At 36.3% G+C, this 20,122-nt stretch overlaps 1 protein-coding gene across 1 annotated transcript in view; it reads right to left on the bottom strand.

Annotated features, from left to right (window-relative positions):
• KCNH7 (potassium voltage-gated channel subfamily H member 7) overlaps nucleotides 1-20,122 on the bottom strand; it is a 242,519-nt gene that overhangs the window by 92,100 nt on the left and 130,297 nt on the right. The window contains exon 3 of the mRNA XM_067298547.1: nucleotides 7,431-7,586. Coding sequence (XP_067154648.1) covers nucleotides 7,431-7,586 — 156 coding nt within the window. The remainder of the gene's footprint in view (nucleotides 1-7,430; nucleotides 7,587-20,122) is intronic.

Genomic DNA, 20,122 nt, shown 5'->3' with positions numbered 1-20,122 from the left:
TGCACGATTCTTATTCTGAGTAATAGAGAGATGTATCTTAACTGAGGTATTCCACCAGAGGGTGATGCAAAACTGCCTGCCTTTACACTTTCCTGAGGGTGCGTGTTAAAATTTGGGATGACTTCGCAAAAATCACCGTCCTGGCCTACAAATTACCTCACAGAACCCACCTGTTTTAAAATAATAAATAAATAGGAGACATGTTACAAATGAATAAAAAATGTAGGACTAGAAGAGACGTCCTGGATGTAGCTCAGTCCAAGAATTCTTTTCATGCTCACTTACTATTTATTTAAATAACAAAAGGAAGATTTGCAGGGGCTCTGCGTAGCCCGTGTATTGTCAAGCTGTATTCCTTTTCCTGTCATCCAGTCTGCCGGCGTCCCCCCACTGAAAACTACATCTATCTTGTCATTGTCACTGTTTGGCTTGTAATCTCTTTAAGCAGAGATTGCCTTTTTTTAATTGAATGTTTGTACAAGATATAGTGCAATAGGGCTCTGATCCTAGCTGGGGAGAGGCTGTAATGCAAGCAGCTAATTACAGTGGCTCCAATCCAGCAAGGCTTCTGTTCTCTCTGAGCCCCACCAGTAACCATCTTGAGAAAAAGTAATTTACCCACCCTGCTTGTATTTCTCCATCTATAAAAGAAGAGTAATAGAATTTATTTATCTTTATGAATGTTCTATTAATTAGGCAGTTAAGTATTTGCGAAGCACGCTGAAGGTGAAAGCACCAAAGATCCTTTTCTCTTTTGCTGTTGACTGCTGTTTGGCTATGCTCCTTTGCTAAGAGTGCCATGCTCTCTCACTGTCTCGGTTCACCTAACGTTCACTCTAATTTACCTTGGAGACAAATACACATATTGACACTGGGGTTGTTGTAACTACGCCGCTGGTTGGCTAGATAGAAACCTTTGTCCTCCTGGACACAATTTTTCTTGACTAGCCCTCACTTATGATGAATTTGCTCCCAGTGGTGAAGCTAAAAATAAGACTCTGGACAAATTTCTCATTACATTTTGGGCAAAGTCAGAGGGTTACTATCGCTTATAGGTGCCATGTTCTATGTAGTAAGCTTATATTGTACACTCTTTGCATACTTCATGACAACTTTGGCTACTTTTAGAAAAAATATATGTAGTTAATGCTTACCTATCATTAAAATGCTATGCTTGCTTATATAGAAAGGGCTCTGCACAGAGGAGAACAAATACAGTTATTGAGTTAATTCTTTGACTTAAATAAAAGGCCTGATTTGAACTTCTGTTATGCTTGTTTTACTTGCTGCAACTCCACTGAATTCAGTGAGTTCTGCTCCCGAGATATAACTCCATTGCTAGGACCAGAATCAAGCAAAACTTTGTGAAGGGTAAGCTACTTTAAGGATCTCCCTGACAAAAAGCTATAACTGATTATGGTTGTAGCTGTTTTTAGAATATTATAAGCCTTTTCATTTTCCTTGAACATTATCTAAGAAATAAGCATTTATAGGATGTGTAACAGATCCTCTCATTTTTAGTTGAAGTGATATTTTAAATTATAAGATTCCACATGTGAGAATGGAGAGAAATATTTTTACATTCATGAATTAAAGAAAAGTTTACAATTTAAAAAATATGTATGAAATGATACCACCTGCAAGCAAATAATTTTACATTAACATCTGCAAAAATAATATATTTACTTTAGAGGATGAAAACCAAGAAATTATTCCAGGATATTTTTAATACGTTTATAGATTTAAAGTGATAAAATGATAAAGCAATCCCCAAATATCCTTCTTTGGCTGAGTGCAATTATGTGCTTAATCAAACAACCTTCTGGACTTTTTCCCATGAGGGAATGAACGCTGTGTTTGGGAACCAGTATTAGCTTACAGGCTAGTACTTGTAGCTGGTCAAATTGTTTTGAAGTTACATGAATAAAACTTGTGACCCCATCTGACTTCAGCCATCGTAGCCTACATATTAATAGGAGTTTTGTTTTAGAAGGGTCTAGATTGTCAGAAATATGTCAGAAAAAATCAGTTATAGCTCACTATAACTCCTTCCTTTGTCTTTGGATTGTGACTCAATAGCTTTAAAAAAGAAGCATGCTGTAGGTGGGGCAGGAAATGAAGACAACTCAGAATTAAAGTTCTGAGAGGTTTTGATCATCTTGTGCATGTGTGTACATTACAATCCCACAACTGCTCTATTTCCAGTAGAAGAATTAGACCTCTATTTTTCATATTGGAGTCAGTATCCTCAGATCTATGATTTTCTGTCAGTGTGAAATGGCTGCAGATTTTCTCTATGTCCGTTCTGTGTCATGATTGATTTTAATCTTTTGCAGTTACTAGACTGACTTTAAGGACACAAAATATTCCACAGCTGTGAAGAACAGAATCGGACACCAGGAACAGATTTTAATTCATGTCACTGGCTTCTTTAATTTCTGTAAAAATTCCCAACCAGTTTGGTGGAGTAGATGAATGTGCCAGATTGGAATGTTTGACAGATTTGGGGATGAAGTTGGACACTTATAGTTGCTTTCCTCAGTAGATGATTTAAAAGCCATATTTATATACAGAAGTTATACTAGCGTAACACTCTGTGGTGAGAGTTTAATGAAGTCTGTACAGCACACTCTACAGGCATTCTTACTCATTTGGGGAGTGTCTTATTTCGGTTAACAACTGTCACTAGTAGACTTAAATGATAATGTAAAAGTGTTCACACAGCCTTTTTGCTAAGCATTCAGGTAGACACTCTAGAGAAAGCTCTTTTTTCTTTTAAATAATGAACCTAAGAGGAGAGAGTTCTTTCTCTATAAGCAAGTGCCTTACTAAATATCCTACTGCATTATTTCAGTTGGAGTTGAAAAGTTTACATAACTTTGCCAAATGGTTAGATTCATGAAAATTTATGAACAACACTTCTGGGAATCATTTTCATCATCCTAGTGACAATCAAGCAAATATTGTTAGCTTCTTATGAGATGTGGTGGGGAACAGCCCTTGAGAACTAACTTTTATATTAGAAATAATAACAATTCTTAAGACTTATGTAGATCAAAACTTTTGGTCTTAACACTTTAATATGCTAAACAAATATCCCAACACTCAACAAGAAGGTATTTGTATCTTCAAGCATTTCAGAGACAGAGGAAGTGAGGCAGGATAAGGTTATTAGGTGTTTTTCTCTTTGGATACAGAAGTTATTTTCTGGAATTATATCATTTAAATGATCTAAGGAAGAACAATACAAAGAGCAAACAGGCTTTCTAAAATCAGACTTGAAGTAAGAAAGAATATAATATGTTTATATATTGAAATGAGGCAAAATTTAGAAAAAGAGTGATTAAATAATGAATTGAAAAAACAGAATTGTGGCAAAATACAAAAGCAATGGAACAGCAAAGATTGAAAAATCGTTTGGCTGTGATTTAGTAGTTCTTTACTGATTTCGTGCATGCTAGGTTTTTCCAAAATTTAGCTATTTCATTATACAAACACTGGTCAGACTACCATAGAGAACTGATGATAAATTCTTGCAAGGAAGAATAAGGAGAACAAAGGATCAACTGAAAGGTTTTTTTCACTGCTATTGTACAGCCAGTATCTTCACTTTTCACATTACTGCCTATTCAACTTTTTGCTGCATATAAGATAGGAGCTCTTGAACACCAGGCTAGAAAGAATTCTATTTATACTTAGATGTGGTCATCAAACTCCTAGCAATATATCATACTTTCTTCTATAATGTCTTATTGTTGTAATAAGCCAGGCCCAACGGTGAATCAGAACCTAGCTGTGTTAGGCACCATAATGGCACATAACAAAACACAGGATCCCTGTCCCAAAGAGCTTGCAAATGCTGTTTAAAGTATCTGACAATATTAGTTCAGTAAACTTTTAATTTTCTGTCTATTCAGGACTAAATGCAGTCTCTGAGCTCAGTCTAGCAAATGTCACTTGCCTTCCATAGGTTTTTAGTTTGTTCAGAGAACCTGCAGCCCCTTAAAAGATTGGAATTACTTTTTTTTGTTAGAGCCTTTGAAAACAGAATGCACTGTGTGTAAAGTAAGAAACATGCTTTTTTCTTGCAGTATGTTAGATTTCAGTCATGAGCAGCACTGTGGTAAGCTGTTTAAAACTGTTTAAAACTGTTGGCTGCAGCTAGCAAGATAGATGCTTTCAAGAAAGGAAAGGTTGTTCAAAATTACACTTGATAAATTTGATGCCAGGTCTTAATAACTCAATCAGAGGAAGAATGATAGCATAGGAGAGTTCTTATCTTATTTTCTGGGATCAGGAAAATAACTGTGATTCTTTTGTTTCCCATTCACGTCTTAGCTCATTTCTCCTGTAACCTTACTCAGTCATTTTTATTTGCTTTCATGTTGAAAAGACATTCTAACATGAGAAAACTCAATCTAAGAAACTCTGAAAAGAAACCTCTCATGATCTGTGTACTTCTGGGTAGTAGATGTTAATGCAATCTGAAATCTTCTGTCTTTTTTCATTAGCTGGTCCTTATCTTGGTTGCTTGTCAGAGATGCATTTCACTTGTTGTAGGGCTGGTTCCCTCTCTATTTTTATTCTCTAAATTGGTTGCTGGATTTGAAGGGATTGTGTTTTGTTGCTTTTTTTTTCTCTGAACCAGTGCCCGTTACTGTCTATTTCTTGTGTAATCCGTTGAAAACTGATCACCTGTTTTACTGGATGCTGTATGTTCCAAATAGAGAAAGATGGTGAAAAGTCAACCTTTTCCCAGACAATCTGCTGTTCGCCTTTCTTACGTAGGAACATGGCTGGATTTTAAAATAGATATTTTTACTGGGAAATGATCCATCACTTTTTCATGACTTCTTTGATTGCCTTATCTTTTATGCCTCTGTCTTTTGTAGACGTCAAGCTTTTTGTTTGTTTGTTTTAATTCAAATCCACCAGTGGCCTGTACACAACATCTTGAAGTTATTTCTGGATGCTTTGCACAGGTTGGCCTCTATCTTGAGAATTCTCTCTGCCAGGAGGATTTTTTGGCTGTGTAGCATATCTTATATCACCAGCTTCCCAATCCTGCCCACATAACAGTCTGCTCAGAGACCGCAAGCATCTAGGTAGAAGTAAGAGCAGCCGTGTGTCTGCTCTAGTTTATGGCAGTTTCTGGTACCTGGCTGAGCCCCCTATCAGGAGCATGATTTGCCACCTTTCTCGCCTTCCTTTTGCACATTGATCTTTCTCAATTGTGTACTGAGATTGGAGCCCCGTCTATGGGGCTCATCTCTTCAAGGACTCTTAGCAGGGAAATTCCCTGTGCATGTTAGGCATAACTACTGTAAAAGAAGAGAGCGCTATTTTGACTAAGTGCTTTTTTTGTGGATGTCCTGTTTAGCAGCTTTTCACTTTAAAATATGGCAAGCGACAATATTTGCAAGTGTACACTGATGTAGCAGATAGCAGAACAAAAAGCTCTTTGCAGGACATGAAGCTTTTTTGGGGGAGGGGATATACCTTCTATTTTGTCAATAGAACCATATTAAGCATAGACCAGCTGAACAATTTTATTTATTTCCCAGATCTAAATACATTTTTTTTAACATAAAGTGTCCAAAACGCACACATTTTTGTCTTTCTGAAATAGAAACAATTATGAGTGGGGTTTACTTGATGTAGGTTTTGTCTTTTTTTTTTTTCTCATGCAATTTTATTTTTTTTTCCTGATGCTTCTTAACTGGATTCTAACCATAACATTACTAGAAAAAAAAGACTGTTTTCTTGAGGTATCAAGAAAAATGAAAAATAGTGCTGTATTGGTGATTTAAAAAGCAGAATAAGGAAAGGAAGTATAAAAGAAAAAGATTTTAAGTATGTATTGCAAAGAATATGTACAAAGACTCTAAAAGCCTGGGGTATTTGGTGAAAAATAATTATTGGCAGTGTGCTAATTTCCAGTAATGAGGAATTTTCTTTTTACAGTTTTGCACCTATTGCCATCATACAGTTATACGGATGTGACTGGAAGGACTTTGGCCCATCCGGAGTGCTCCACTCAGAGCTCTTTCTCCATGGTTAATGAAAATACTGTTTTTAGGCCATCCCAATTAGTTACAGAAGCAAACTGCAGTCTTTTAAAATGTGAATGATTTGGCATTATTATGGGGGGTGATGTTTCATTTACGTATTTTTTAGTTACAGAGCTTTGAGTGAGATCCTATGTTCTTTGTCCAGAAGATACAGTGCAGAAAGCCTAGATTATTAAGAATGGCAGAGACCACTTTAATCAGAAGGAAGCTGGTAACGTTGTTATGCACTGCTGCAGGCCTGCTGCTTACAATCTTCTCAATATATGTAGCAGAAAAAATAATACAGGATATCATCGCTTATGGTAGCGTTCAGTGTTTACATTGGGAAAGTTCTCCCCTGGGTTCTTGCAGTGAAGATCTTTGTCTCCTATTTAGAGAAAGTTGAGGTGATGATTTGACAATCAGAAAACTTAGGTTCCAGGTCCCTTTATCATACTAACATTAAAGATTATTACACTGCTAAAAGGCATTTTCCAACTGTTGCTGAGCCAACCAGGCCCTGGGGAGGATGTTAACATTCACTGTTAGAGCATGCTGTGCTTTTCTAAGAGTCTGTACAAATGGGGAAGTGTTCTGGGAAATCTTAAATTAAAAGCAGATAATGTGAGTGGAGATGCAAAGCAGAAGGATCATGTGCAGTGACTGCACAGAGTGAAGGTCAGCAAAGGACCATATTTTCTGCAGATAGTGGGATAGAAAGCTACACAGCCTAGCTGTATAAGAAGTAGATTTTTTGCTTTGTGGAGAGTTTTCTGATTTTGACAATTCTCATGTGCCAGAGTAGAATGAAAACAAAAGCATTTCTGCATAACCCCCCCACCACCACCACCAAAAAAAAAATTCATTCCAATCCAAATATTTCAATTTGATTAAAATCAAGATGTTTAATTCTGATTTAACTTTTTTTACTTGTTTTATATTTTCTAATCTGAATTAACAGAACCCTCCACCCTATATGTTTTGTTTGGAAAGGAAAATAGAAATATTCCATTTTGAGTAGGTTAGGATGTAGTATTTTGGCTATACCAAAATGCTTTTTTGCAGATTTCAGTTGATAATTAATTTTTGTCAAGGGCAATGCACTTCTATTAAATGTTTTTCCTGCAATGAATTTGTATTTCCTAGTAGGAAAGCAGTACTCACAAAATCCATGGTGTTAGTACTGCCAAACACCTGATAGATTATCTTGCATGTCTCTATAGCAGGTTTGCTACATTTCACTTCCTATGTTTTTGAATTCTCCTTAAATACGGCAGGCAATGTGAAATCTCTCATGACTTTTGTATTGCTGTTGCACAGGTTACTTGCTCTCTCAGCTAGGAGTAGAGGTAAACAGAGAATTTTCAATGAGTAACTTACGATTTACAAGTTTGGATGGCAGTATTGGGTTGCACTTCTCGGGAGATGCAGCATTCTCTTCATCTGTTACATACTCAAAGTTAATAATAAACATCATTGCTACTCCCTCTTGATTTTTCACTGGGATTATGTGGGTGTTGCAAATGAAGGTAGATCCTGCAGAGGGTGGAAAAAAAGAAAAATACATAAATGAAAGGAAACTTCACTATTTTTTCATTCCAGTAATTCTAGTTATACCAACAGATATTGCAGAATTTCTTTTGATTTAATTATTGAATATTGAACACCCAATATTCTTTCATTTAAACAGGAAAATTTTCATAGAGAGAAATGCATCTTTCTATAATTTTTTAGATTATTACCTCTTCCAAAAGATCTCTCCTTTAAAATGCTAATTTTGCTTCTTGGTTTTTATTTACTGGAAGTATCCATATAGACAGACTCACAGTACGGAGACATTTAGCACCAAAAGCAGCAACACAAAAAACTGTTCCAACTACAATGCTAGTGAAGACAGCAGAACACCATTCTTCTAAATGTCAAACATTCTTTAAGCTTTTGGTGCTATTACAACAGGATGAATCATTCATTAAATATTTATGGATGTAAATATATCACTATTCTTATTTTAGCTCTTATTCTTTTGGGGGCTGTAAAATGTTCTGGTTTGTGTTAAAAATTATATTTGCTATTGATCTGATCATACAGGGTTTTATATTCTACCACAAAATCTCTATATTGATGTGGTAATAATTTTCAATAAGTTTCAAGAGTATTTGACTTGTGCTATATGCAAGTTGAAGCATGAAGTTAAAAGCAGCCTAGATCTCAGACAAGTGGAGCACACCCAGCTTAGACCGAAAGGAACAGAAGGTGTAATTTTTCAACACCTCTGAATCTCAGGGTGTTCTTGTTCAAATGCCTAATTAGACATTTAAAGAATGTGTTTTGTGTTAATTCTTCCAAAGTAATTCTCTTTTAAAGAAGTTTCATTCGACAAGGTCATTATTTTTGATCTAAATCTCTCTTTTAAACTAGCAGAAAATAGTGATTCCAAAAATAATGTGATTGCTGTAAGCGATAAGATAATAATGTGCTAAAAGCTTTGTGCAAACACAGCTCTGAGAGGGTGTCTTTCCCTGATAACTGGGGACTGATTTAATGTACATCATCTGCAATTTATTCATTCAAATGCAGTAATCACTGAAACCTGACAGGCAGTGCAATTTGACAAAAACAGATCCTGATCTGGGTTCCACAGGAATAAATTGTTATTTGCCATTGAGGGGAGAGATGGTAAAGATTTATATCATTATAACCAAGATCAGATTCTGGCTCCTAATATTTAATGTAGTACTTGCTGTAATGTGATATATATGGCAGTCTGAGCTATGTATAAAATTGACATGCTGGCCTTTCAAGTTTTGCAGCTGTACCTTCAATCCATTTAATAAAACAGTTAAGCTGTGGCACTTGCCGCAGTTTCCATGGTAACTAGCTCAATGACTTTAGTAAACAGAAAATAAGCAATTTAAGACTGTTCCATTAGAGCTGAAAATAGAAGTGCTGCAGGCCAAGCATTGCAACATCGACTGGTTAAACAGAGGGTCTGAAGAGAATCTAGAAATAATCTTGGTGTATTCATCTAATTAATCAAAATACCTATTAACTTTAAACACTTTAAATGATATTTATTGATTCATTTGGAATGAAAAATTGCGTTCCTTTTCATCTACTGGAGTTTTACAAAATTTTCAGTATATAGTCTATGTTTTGATATGCAGATTTATAGGTTAAGCAGAAATCCCCAACCTGATGCCCCTAGCAGAAGCAAAGGGCTGGAGATGGGCCTAGGCTGACGCATGCATGGATTTGAGGAACTCTAAAGTCCAGTGGATTGAATGTTTATTAGTTTTTTGCAAACACGGATGACAATGAGCCACAGATTTCTCTATACGCTTGCCCGCATTTCGCGGGCAAGGCTGTTTCAGCTTTTGACAGGCTTCCCACAGTGCTAAGTAATGACAATATCTCCCATTTATGTAGAACATTCCGCCCTCAAGCATTTACAAACTTCATTTATACTAGAGCTAGGGATTCGCATCTCCAGAGAGATACAGAAGCTGTTTAACAGTCCACAGCACAAGAATGTGGCAGCAAGTGCATATAGTTCAAACCGAAGCTCTGTGTAGAAACATTTTGGGAATAAAGAATGAGAAAGATTCATATCTGGTATGGTTTAGCATAGTTCCTTTGAAAACCAGTTGCACTGGCAGGATAATGAGTCCAGTATAGTTCATTAGGCTGAAGTTTGTCCAAGACACCTGAGCTTTTAAGTATCATAGAATATTTACATTATGCAGATGATAGGAATCGGAATTCTGCAAGTTATCCAAAATATAATGCCCACCACAGTACTCTGCTCTACTGTTAGCTTTTGTCTTTAGTACAGAAACTGTCTACTATACACTTACCAATACCTGTCTCCATTGGAATGGCAATAAGGACAAAACAAGGAAAACCTTAGTGTGATTGAAAAATAAGAGTCATTTATAAAGAAAGAAGACTAGCACAATCAGAAGCTAAGCTTTGAGTAGTTAGAGTTGACGGTAATGAAGGAAATATTAAGAAGTAGCTTGTTTATAAACAATCTTATTCAGTATTTGCACTCTGTCATTCAATTACTCTTCATTGCACTCAGCATGTTTTCCCTGTTTTGTCTCTATCCTCAAATACTCTGAGAGTAAGAAATGCTTCTGATGAGCAATAGAAATTTTAATGAAGTTTCTGAAATTTGCATTTCTCATCTAAAGGCACTGAGCAAGGAGATGATATAATCAGAATAATTATGAAAATTATACCTTTATGATTAATAGATTCAATCTCCAGCAATATTTCTGGATTTTCTGAAGACTACTATTGATGAGTAACCATGAACTGTATCTGTTGCTTTCTCTTGTTAGCATCACAACAAGGTGTAAGTGGAAAAGCTGGATATTTTCTTGTCACCTTGAATTCCACAGTTATAAAGGCTTGTTTTCTTTTTTCTATGGCATATTAAAGCCCACTCTTTCATCTACTTAAACAGTGGCAAATATGTATGTGTAAAGAAAAGGTTCTGCTCCTCTGTGCGCTGTGTGGACATGAATCTGAAGTTATGGTTTCAACAGTATGATTTCACAAAACCAGACGGGCTGATATGAAGCAAATAACTCCCAAAATACACACATCAGTGACAGTAAGCGCAATAAGGAAATAAGAAAGTTAATAAGGAAATAAGGAAGATGAATATAGTGGTATATTCTAGTTGTGTTGGAGCAACTCTGGTGAAGCAAAGCCTATTTAAAAAAAAATCTCGCTGCATAGTATTTAAAGTTGACTTGCTTCACCAAAGCAGGACAAAGCAGACACATCAAACCAGTTAATCTGCTTTGTAAAATCTGTTTACTTTTCTACTAACTTTCCATAAAAGATTTTGGGGACAGATTTTCATGAGGATGCATCTTCTAGATACAACTGCAATCATTTATTGAGTTATAGTGACTCCATTTATTAGAAAATAGAAAGGAGCAATACAATAATACAACATTGAAGACCTTCCATATTACAAGGGCCTCCATCCTCATGTGAAAAACTGTGATAAGCACACACTGAAAAATGACACATCCCAAAAAGATATTTTGATTCAGCCTTCCTGGGAACAGTGCTTTCACATGCCATTACATATGCCATGCTCAAAGGATCACTGAAAAATGAGACACTGTCATTTAGGTAATTTTCCTAATTCTGCAGAACCCCAACATTTTACACCACTGGCACCCTTGAGAAATCCATCACGGTTCTGCAGGTTGCTGTGCATCCCTGTTGCACTGAGTGTGTGATGATTGCTAGCTGCATTTCACTATAAAAAATGTGGACCCCCTCCTCCCAGTACAGTATGAATTTGAATACTGCCTTCTCTGGGGCCAAGACTGGTTCCAACGTATTTTGGAACCAGTCATGGCTTCCCGTGCCAAAGGCATTTATGACTTCTTAGATAAATTTTTGTTACTGGAGCTGCTGTGGGCAACTGACTAAGGCTATGGAAAGAAAGAAGCTGAGTATGTGCTCTGTGTGCGCACACACACACACACACACATATATATAGGTATACACCTATATATAAATAAATATATATATTTATACACAGATTAACCTTATACCAAAGTTTGTGTTAGGATTATGACACTCTTTTACTGCTGCAACCCACAAGAGGTCCATTGTAGGTGTTGGTACAATCCATAGCTCATTTAGAAGTGAAGATGAGAAAGAATAATCCGAAACAAGAGCAAAGGGATGGGAGAGCCCACAACAGTTTGCCTACTAGAGCAGGACCAAAGACAGTTGAAAATTAGAGGTGGTGATGCTGTACGTGTTTCCAGGGCTAGGCTGTCTTGTTCTCTGAAGACAGATCTGAATGAAATGCATGGGTGAATGCAGGGCATTCTCATAAAAATTCTGTAATGTGACTATTTTATGCTAATTAGTGACAAGAGAGGGAAGCTGGGTATTTTTAGCATTTTTATTAAATGATTAGTGTGTTTGTTTTGGAAATAACTCCCCTCCTCTTCCCCAGTATGATCTCACATTTTGTTATCTAGATAAATGCTCAAAATGCCTTCTTTCAAAGAGCCTGAAACTTAGAACATATCAGTTAAAAAATAGAGTCTATACCTTACATTTTAGTTTAAGATCTTAAACTATCAATTATAGTAGATACGCAACTGAACATATTTCATATTTAAATAGTGTGGTAATTTTAGTCTTAGCCTTTTACTGAAGAGCAGCACAGGAAAGTCTGTATAGTCCCCATTCAGTTTCTTGGTAATTAGATGTTCTTAGCACGTGTGATTTATTGTTTTGATAGGTTTGGATAGGTTTGATAGGTTCATTTTTGACTAATCACTCTGAAATTATTATAGTATGATAACTCAAATACTAAATATAAACTCAATATTCCTTTGATAGTAAAGAATTGACTTCCATAAAAGCAAAGAACAGTGTGATAAAACAAAACCACTGCCATTCCGTTACCCTGTGTACATATTTACAGCCTTATGTCTACATATTTACAGCTTTATTTATCCTTTTATTGTAGTGTGGCTGATGGGGATTGCCCAAGGTTAATAAACAATTCTTTGGGAAAAGTTCCAAACAGTTACCCTTCTAACATGCTTTTTATAGTTTATTTTATATACTTTGCATCTTCATTTTCCTAAAATTTTTTAAAACTTCTGTTGGTTATAACAGATAACTAATTCTTGTAGGCTAAACAGATTATCTTCTCATACCAAACCTACTTCAGTACTTATTATTTTTTACTATGTGTATATTTTTATTACAGCTGTTATTGGATACTAACTAGTTAACAAAAAATTCTATTGGAGAGCCTAAATCAAAATTCAAACAATAAATACTGAATCAAAAGTCAAGAAAAAATTGTTTAATTTTTTTCTTTACCAATATTACTGCAATTATTTCAGTAATGGGCTGAGAGCACTGGGAAATATGTAACATGATAACAGTAATTTGTACATTTATGTCAGTCACTTTAAATTCTACATAATCTATGTCTGTATTGCATGTTACAAATAGCACCCAATGGTGCCTCAAGGTCAAATCCTTGAGTTCTTGCAGTGTTCCTTGGGAAGAGGAAGGCCCGCTGCAGGGCACTGGGGAAACCGCTGGAGTTTAGGCCTTACCGTTTGCTCCAGTGTACCCTCCCAGAGCGCAGACTGCAGCAAGGCAACCCCTGTACAAAGCAGTGTGGCAGAAACGGCACAGGTATGCCCTCAATCCCTACCCCAGTACTGCTGTCGCCTCATGCCTAGCGTGCATCCCCAGGGAACAGGCGGGGTGTTGCAATCTCTCATTAAGCAGTCGGCAGGGTGTGCGCAGGGAGCACTGCACTTTCATCCTAGACCCTCACTATGGAAGGACAGCGCAGCACGCAGGCACACTTGGAGGCAAAGGCTATCTTATTCCACAGCTGTGCACAGAAAGCTTTCCAGCTACCATGCATCTGATAGCTACAACTCCTATAACCATGTCCAGATCTCCGGGTTATAGATTTTAGATAGAGCATTCCTTCTCCATGGGTCCCCCTTCTGCTGAGCACTGAGCTAGGTGACATGGTTGTGGGTATCAATCAGCAGCACTAAAGCCCAGAGAGATCCTGGCTATTCATAGAGTCTGCCATTTCAGCCAGTTTTCAGTTTGAATTGGGTGGAAGGCAGGTGCTAGAAGGTGGGAGGGGGGATACAAAATACCGTGAGCTAAGGCTGTTTCTTGCACACTGCTGGTATGACTTTCACATTCTTGAAATGCTCTGAAATGCGTGAAGGGCCAGCAGAGTACCTTCATTTGGACCAGCTTCAGGTGTGATCTTCTAGAGTTGTGACCTTATTCCCTAGTGTTTTGTTTTTACTTTTCAGCCAAACGTTAAAAAATGAAAACAAGTGACACTTTTTATTATATATAAATTTTCAAGATTCTGGTAAGAAACAGGTTAAAACTTTGTTTTAGCAGGCAGATGCTCCTATTGAACTGCAAATGCGGCAGAAGAATGAGGCACCTGAAAATGACTGGTTATAATTTTCTAATGAGACTAGTGAAGCAGAGAGCCTTGTACCCTTGAAGGGATATAAACAAAGAAAAGGAGACAAAGAAGTGCAGCACCCAGTGAATGTTTGCTCTGGCTTGTGTGATCTCTGCTACTTATTGCTGGAGAAAGTCCTTTTCTTTTATGCGTCAAATTCAGAAGTCTGGTAGAGTCTTTCTATTTTGATTTAGTATAAGTTGGTCCAGGAACATTTTGTAAATGAGCTGTACTTCTCCTTGGGCTTGAGGTCTGCTCTAAGCAAAGAGGGTACTTGCATGAGAATTTAAGGCCACATTGCATCAGGGATATATCTTGAATATTTAAGTGAAATTCAATTTGTCAGATATTGAGGGATGATTTGTATGTTTATGTGTGGGCTCACCATGACCAGTCAAGGACTGATAATCTATTCCCCTTGTCTTTCTATTCAAGCACAAGCCAGGAAAGAATGCAATGTGTCACAGGCAATCTTATTTTCAGTGGAGCTGCTGGAAAGGTTTGCTTCCTTTCTCAAACAATACTGAGTACGCTATTCTTGTAGCATTGTATTAAATCCTTGACTTGATGTTGTGTTAAAGGGCTCCAAACACATTTTCAAGCCCATTTCTGTATCAATTATAATTAACTTGCTAACCGATCTTCACAACTTAGTCTGCTGTTTATATTAAAAAAAAAAAAGGAGTGAAAGAATGACTGAATCTGCCCTGAGAAAATTGCCTGGCTCTCAGTGAAGCAGAATCAGATCACTGGAGATACCACATAACTACTTGCTCAATTCAGAAACAGCTCAGTGAAAGAAATATCAAACAAATATTTGTGTCAGTTTTTATGTGTATCTCTTTACACTTGATGTTATTTATTCTGATCTTTGGAGACATCCAAACTCAAAACACCCTATTTAAATTATGACAAAACCTTGGCTCTCAAAGAAAGGATCACCACCTGGATGTTCCCCCACCCCCCAATTCTTATGCAGCTGCGCACCCTTGGAAGAGGAGGAATCTTGATAATTAGATTAAAAACTATAATTTTTTGCACCCACGTAAAGTACCTCTTCTAGGAATCCCAGACTGCACTGTGAACATTGCTTAAAGCCAGCTCCTGTCCTTCAAAGTATACAAGTATTAACTTCCTTTTTTCTTAAGGTGGTAGAGCTCAGGCATTAATACAAAAGTGTCTTATCCAAAGCTGCATCAAAAATGAATGAAAAAACTAAGGGTAGCATAAATAAACCCTTGATCCCATTTCTAGAACTGAATGAGTAGATAACCACCCCATTCTATTAAAATGTGTCCAGTACCTTTCCACACAGAACTTTGGGGAATGGGCTGTGCAGTTCTCTTCATCTTTTACCTGCATGTCTTGAGCTGTGTCTTTATGTCATCATTTTCCAGTTCCAACTGACTGAAAATGAGCTGCCTTGCGTGGCAAGAATGGGGAATTCACGAGCTTCCCATTAAACATACTGCAGATGTATCTGTATGACTGTCTCTTTTAAAAGATTCATTGCAGAGGAACAACTAAAAATAGATGGCAGGTTGAAATGTATTATATCCCTTTTCAGTTGAAGAGCTACTTTTAAGGGGGATGGGTAGAGACAAGAAGAATGTATTTGGCTGATATTTATTAGTGAGCTTGCAGTGATTAAATGGGACCTGTTCCCTTTGACATTTCACTCCACTGTCCATACCACATAGATATTCATTCTGTCACTGAAATGACTGCTGATACTAAGACTTGATTTACAGGACTGCTGTAGATTTTGTTTAGAGGAGAGGGAATAACTTTTGAACTAACAAACTAAGAAAAAAATACTGTCTGGAGACTGGACAAGTTCATTATGAGACTGGCCTATGTAAGTTCCTCATTTTCTCTCTCTTTAATTCCATTTAGAGTACAATTTAATGGCTAGATAAATACTATTCAACTCCTTGCTCCAGCATTTGTTATAATACTGCATAGACACAATTATTGCTAACCTCATAATTATAATACTTACACCTACACCAGTAGAGCTATGGTGATAAACTGTAAGGCTGAACACATTTTATATGGAAGGACAATTTCCTAGTGCTTTGTTGTTTAATCATATATAAACTTGTAGAGAAGATATATAGTAATGAAATATTTGACAAGGAAAGAAAAATGAAATGTAAAATAAACAAGCAGAGATGTATGTGGATTTGCCTATAGACACCAAGAAAAGGGCATAGTGTGAAAAATGTTGAAAGTGTTTGTACAAGGAAGGATAAAATCTCATTTAGGTTCCAGTCTGCATGTAACACTGTGTTTATAAGCCACAGCAGATACACATATTGCAAGGTAGGCTTTTTCCTTTCTGTCTCAGTTAACCTCAGAACTATGTCTGAGTTCTGCCAGGGTTGTTTTTCTGGCACGCTGACTGATGTCGGAAGGCCCAGTTCGTATAGTCTGTCTTCAGTGCACTCTCAAACTGATCCTTCTTCAGAGATTTGCTCTGGCATGCACATAGTGGGGCAAAAGTTAGATTTGAAGTTGTTTTCTGGATGAGTTCTCATTAATAGCAGTTTGCAAAGCTCAAGAATGAGTACTACTTGGAATCATTTAGGCCATAACCTTAGCCTACAACCTCTGTAAGCATTGCCTGTTGCTTCCAGAAGAGTTCAGAGTAATGCTGTTTCTCAAAAGCAATGCCTCTGACTTGTTAATGAGAATGCTCCTGTCTCTGCATAAGCAGTTCAGTATCTTGTGCCTCATTGCTAGCACGCACCTATAAAGCCTCTGAGTGCACCACGCATGTTGTATCAGCAACTACTAATCAGATGTGCAAGTTTCGGGCAGGTTAGGCAAAGGGCTATCTCTCTAGGCAACTATAATTGTGAAGTCTGTTAACTCTTTGCAGGTTGACTGTTGAATAACTGGGGAGGGTTTTTCATTCTTTGTATGTATTATGGATATTATAGACTATGTGAATGAGGCAAGCTCAATGGTTTTCACCTTGTTTTCTTAGTATGAATGCTTGATTTTATGGACATTGGCAATATAGTCTTAGTGAATGTAAGATATACAACCCTTGATGAGTTTCACAAATGAAATTTTTTACAGGAAAAATGCAACTTAAGCAGCACTGCAATATTTTGTAAAGTGAAAAGATTTGTTTCATTTGGACATTTTCAAAATGAAATATTTCTTATTTTTAAAGGTCAATAATGAAAAGTGATGTTTTATTTTAGGTTGCACAAAATAATCCTTTGAGAGAGAATTAATTTCTTAAATGTTTAGTTCACTGAAAATATGCAAAGCTTTAATTTTTAGAATTAACAGTGAATGGAAAGTCCATTGTTTGCTCAGCTGCATGATACACTTGAACTGAGGACATGTTAAAATAAGAGCTCTCTAGTGTGTACTGAGATGTGGATACTCTTGACAAGTGTTGAGTTTTATGTCTATTACAAGAGAGAAGCCAGAATGTAATACTATAAAACATGGAGCATCCTGATATGTAGCAGAAAAGGATAAAAAATGACAAATGAATGTCATTAGATCTAGATCACTACTGCTTGTGAATGTCAGATTCTTTTTTGAAGTCAAAGCAGTGGAAGAAAAATCTGTGACAACAGCCTGCATAATAATAATGGAGCATAATTTATCTATAGTATGCAGATGAGTTTATGTTATACTGTGTTATAAACTGTATCAACAAAAATTTACATATCAGTTTAAATTATAGTTTAAAATAATCATTTTCATTTTTCATTTTGTGTCTAGATAGAAAATTTTTAATGAGGAAAGGTCATAGTGATAGGAATTACATTAATTCATTGGAATTACATGTGGTTAAAATAGTTTTGAAAACAAGTGGATTTCATTGTGAAAAAGGTTGCTTTTGACTTTTTTCATTCACATATTCAGTAAGCTTATTTAAAGCATAGCACTGTAAACAAATGCCAGATGCATAGCTTAAGATGAAAAACAATGGTAGGACACATCTTTTCTCACAATAATTTTGTAACAGAAAAATAAAGCAATAAAGAAGCTTTAGGGTCTGTTTACAAACATTATGTGATGATTTTAAGGTTAAATATACTTTAAACATAAATTATCTTTACAAAACCAACTAGCTGACAAATAATGGTTCCAGTTTCTTTTTTTTAGCTCACTTGCTCAGTTAGCATTTGTTTAATTGTATATGCCAAAATTTAAGATGCATGGCTTTCTTTTTCTTTCTTTCTTTTTCTTTTTCTTGCTTTTTGCCTTTTCTTTCTCTCTCTTTCTCTCTCTCTCTTTTTTCCTAGCTATCCATTTCTAAACCCTCATTACAAGCTATGCACCTCTGGGCATTCAACTGAGAAATGTCTCATTATGTTCATGAGAAAAGGGAGCTCAGGATTGTTGAATACTGTCCATCTTGCAGAAAAAGTGCAGATTAAGACATTTTTTGACAGTAACCTCATTTATTTCCCCAAATTAAACCCTGTAAACTATTTTAAGAACTAATTGAATAACCTCACAAAGCAGGATGGCAAAAAAAAAAAAAAAAAAAAAGGCCAGAACTCCATTTGAGTAATTTGTTTTATTTGTCCAAGGTATTGGGGCAGAATATCCCATGAAGTAAAGTAGTGATCCAGATGCTGTTCTCGCTTACTCTGGAGATTCTGGGGAAATTAAGGCTTTTTGTGATATAGTTGTTAATATTTTAGACATTGAAAAAAGAAGGCATTAAATGATCATATAATATGAAGGGGGATATGGAAAAACAGACATCAGCAGTAGGTCTCCTGAGGCAAGAGAGAAATGCTCTCATTGCTGCAAACTTTCACAAGTGCGAAGTGTACCCGACTCCATTGGCCAGGTGAAGAGAGTAGCATTTCCTAAATAAAGATGCCTTTCTGTGCACTCATGGAAACATACCCTTCCTGATGCTTTTAAAAGAGCTGATGATGGGTACCTTCTTAAACTCAGAGTTGCACAACACCCAAACTTGTAAGAAAAACAAATTAAGAGTTGTCATATATGACATAAGATATAAAGTATATGGATTATAGTACCTAACTGTAATCCAGCAAAACGTGTCTAAAGGGAGAGAACAGTCAGGCAGAGAACAAGGCATTCCTGCTGTATGAAGCAGCAGCCGTGGAGTCTGGGTAACAAAGAAAATGAACTGGAAATTCTCATCAGTGAGAAGTAAATGGCAATCCGGAAAGCTGATGGGAGTACTCAAGCTACTGGGATAGTAAAACAAGTGGGTGTAATGGCATACGAAAGACAGAGTAGCTAAAAGAGATGTGCAAGTTTAAAGGCGTGATCTGCTATTCTGGAGTTTTTGATAACACAGAATAACTGGATTTTAAATGCATATTAATAAAAGTGGTGGCCTCATGGCTTAGGGGAAAGTGTATGTACTGGAGGTTTGTCAAACATACAAATAAAATATTATTAGATTAAAAGAAAATCTATCTATATATATAGAAACTATATTATATATTATATTATATATATTTCTAATGGAAAGACTCTACACCCCGCATGATGTATTTTTAATTGAGGATCTTATTAGATTTGATAAATATGAATACCTTACTGGACCAGAAGTTCACAACTGCCTTAGAGTTGGTTTTCATGACCTGATTACAATCAGTATAGACAAACAAAGAACAATCCCAAGCAACAAAACGTGCATGTGGTTCTTCAAAAGGGGTAATTTTCTATGGTTGAGAAAAATGTGAATGTAATTGCTAGGAAAAATCAGACAAATATATGAATGAAAATTTGGAATTCTTCATGAATTCAACATTCATGAAAATTTTGCTAGATAACAAAAGAGTAATGATTCAAAGATACTCAAAATCTTAGCTGCCAGCCCCTCTGGATTCAATGCAAAAGTGAAGGTAGCAAATAGGAATTAACAGGCATATAGTGAATAGAGAAAAGAGAAAGTAGACAGACATCTTTGGAAACTGGGAGGTATGAAATATAGAAAGTTGATAGAGGAATGTGACAACATCAGAGCAAGACCAGGGAGAGTAAGTAGATATCTAAGTACATTAAGAAAAAAAAAAAATCTAAGAATAAT

The sequence above is a fragment of the Apteryx mantelli genome, chromosome 6, assembly GCF_036417845.1.
Source record: "Apteryx mantelli isolate bAptMan1 chromosome 6, bAptMan1.hap1, whole genome shotgun sequence".
Taxonomy (NCBI): domain Eukaryota; kingdom Metazoa; phylum Chordata; class Aves; order Apterygiformes; family Apterygidae; genus Apteryx; species Apteryx mantelli.
The sequence above is the reverse complement of the archived record's forward strand: the minus strand, read 5'-3'. Positions and strand labels throughout refer to the sequence as shown.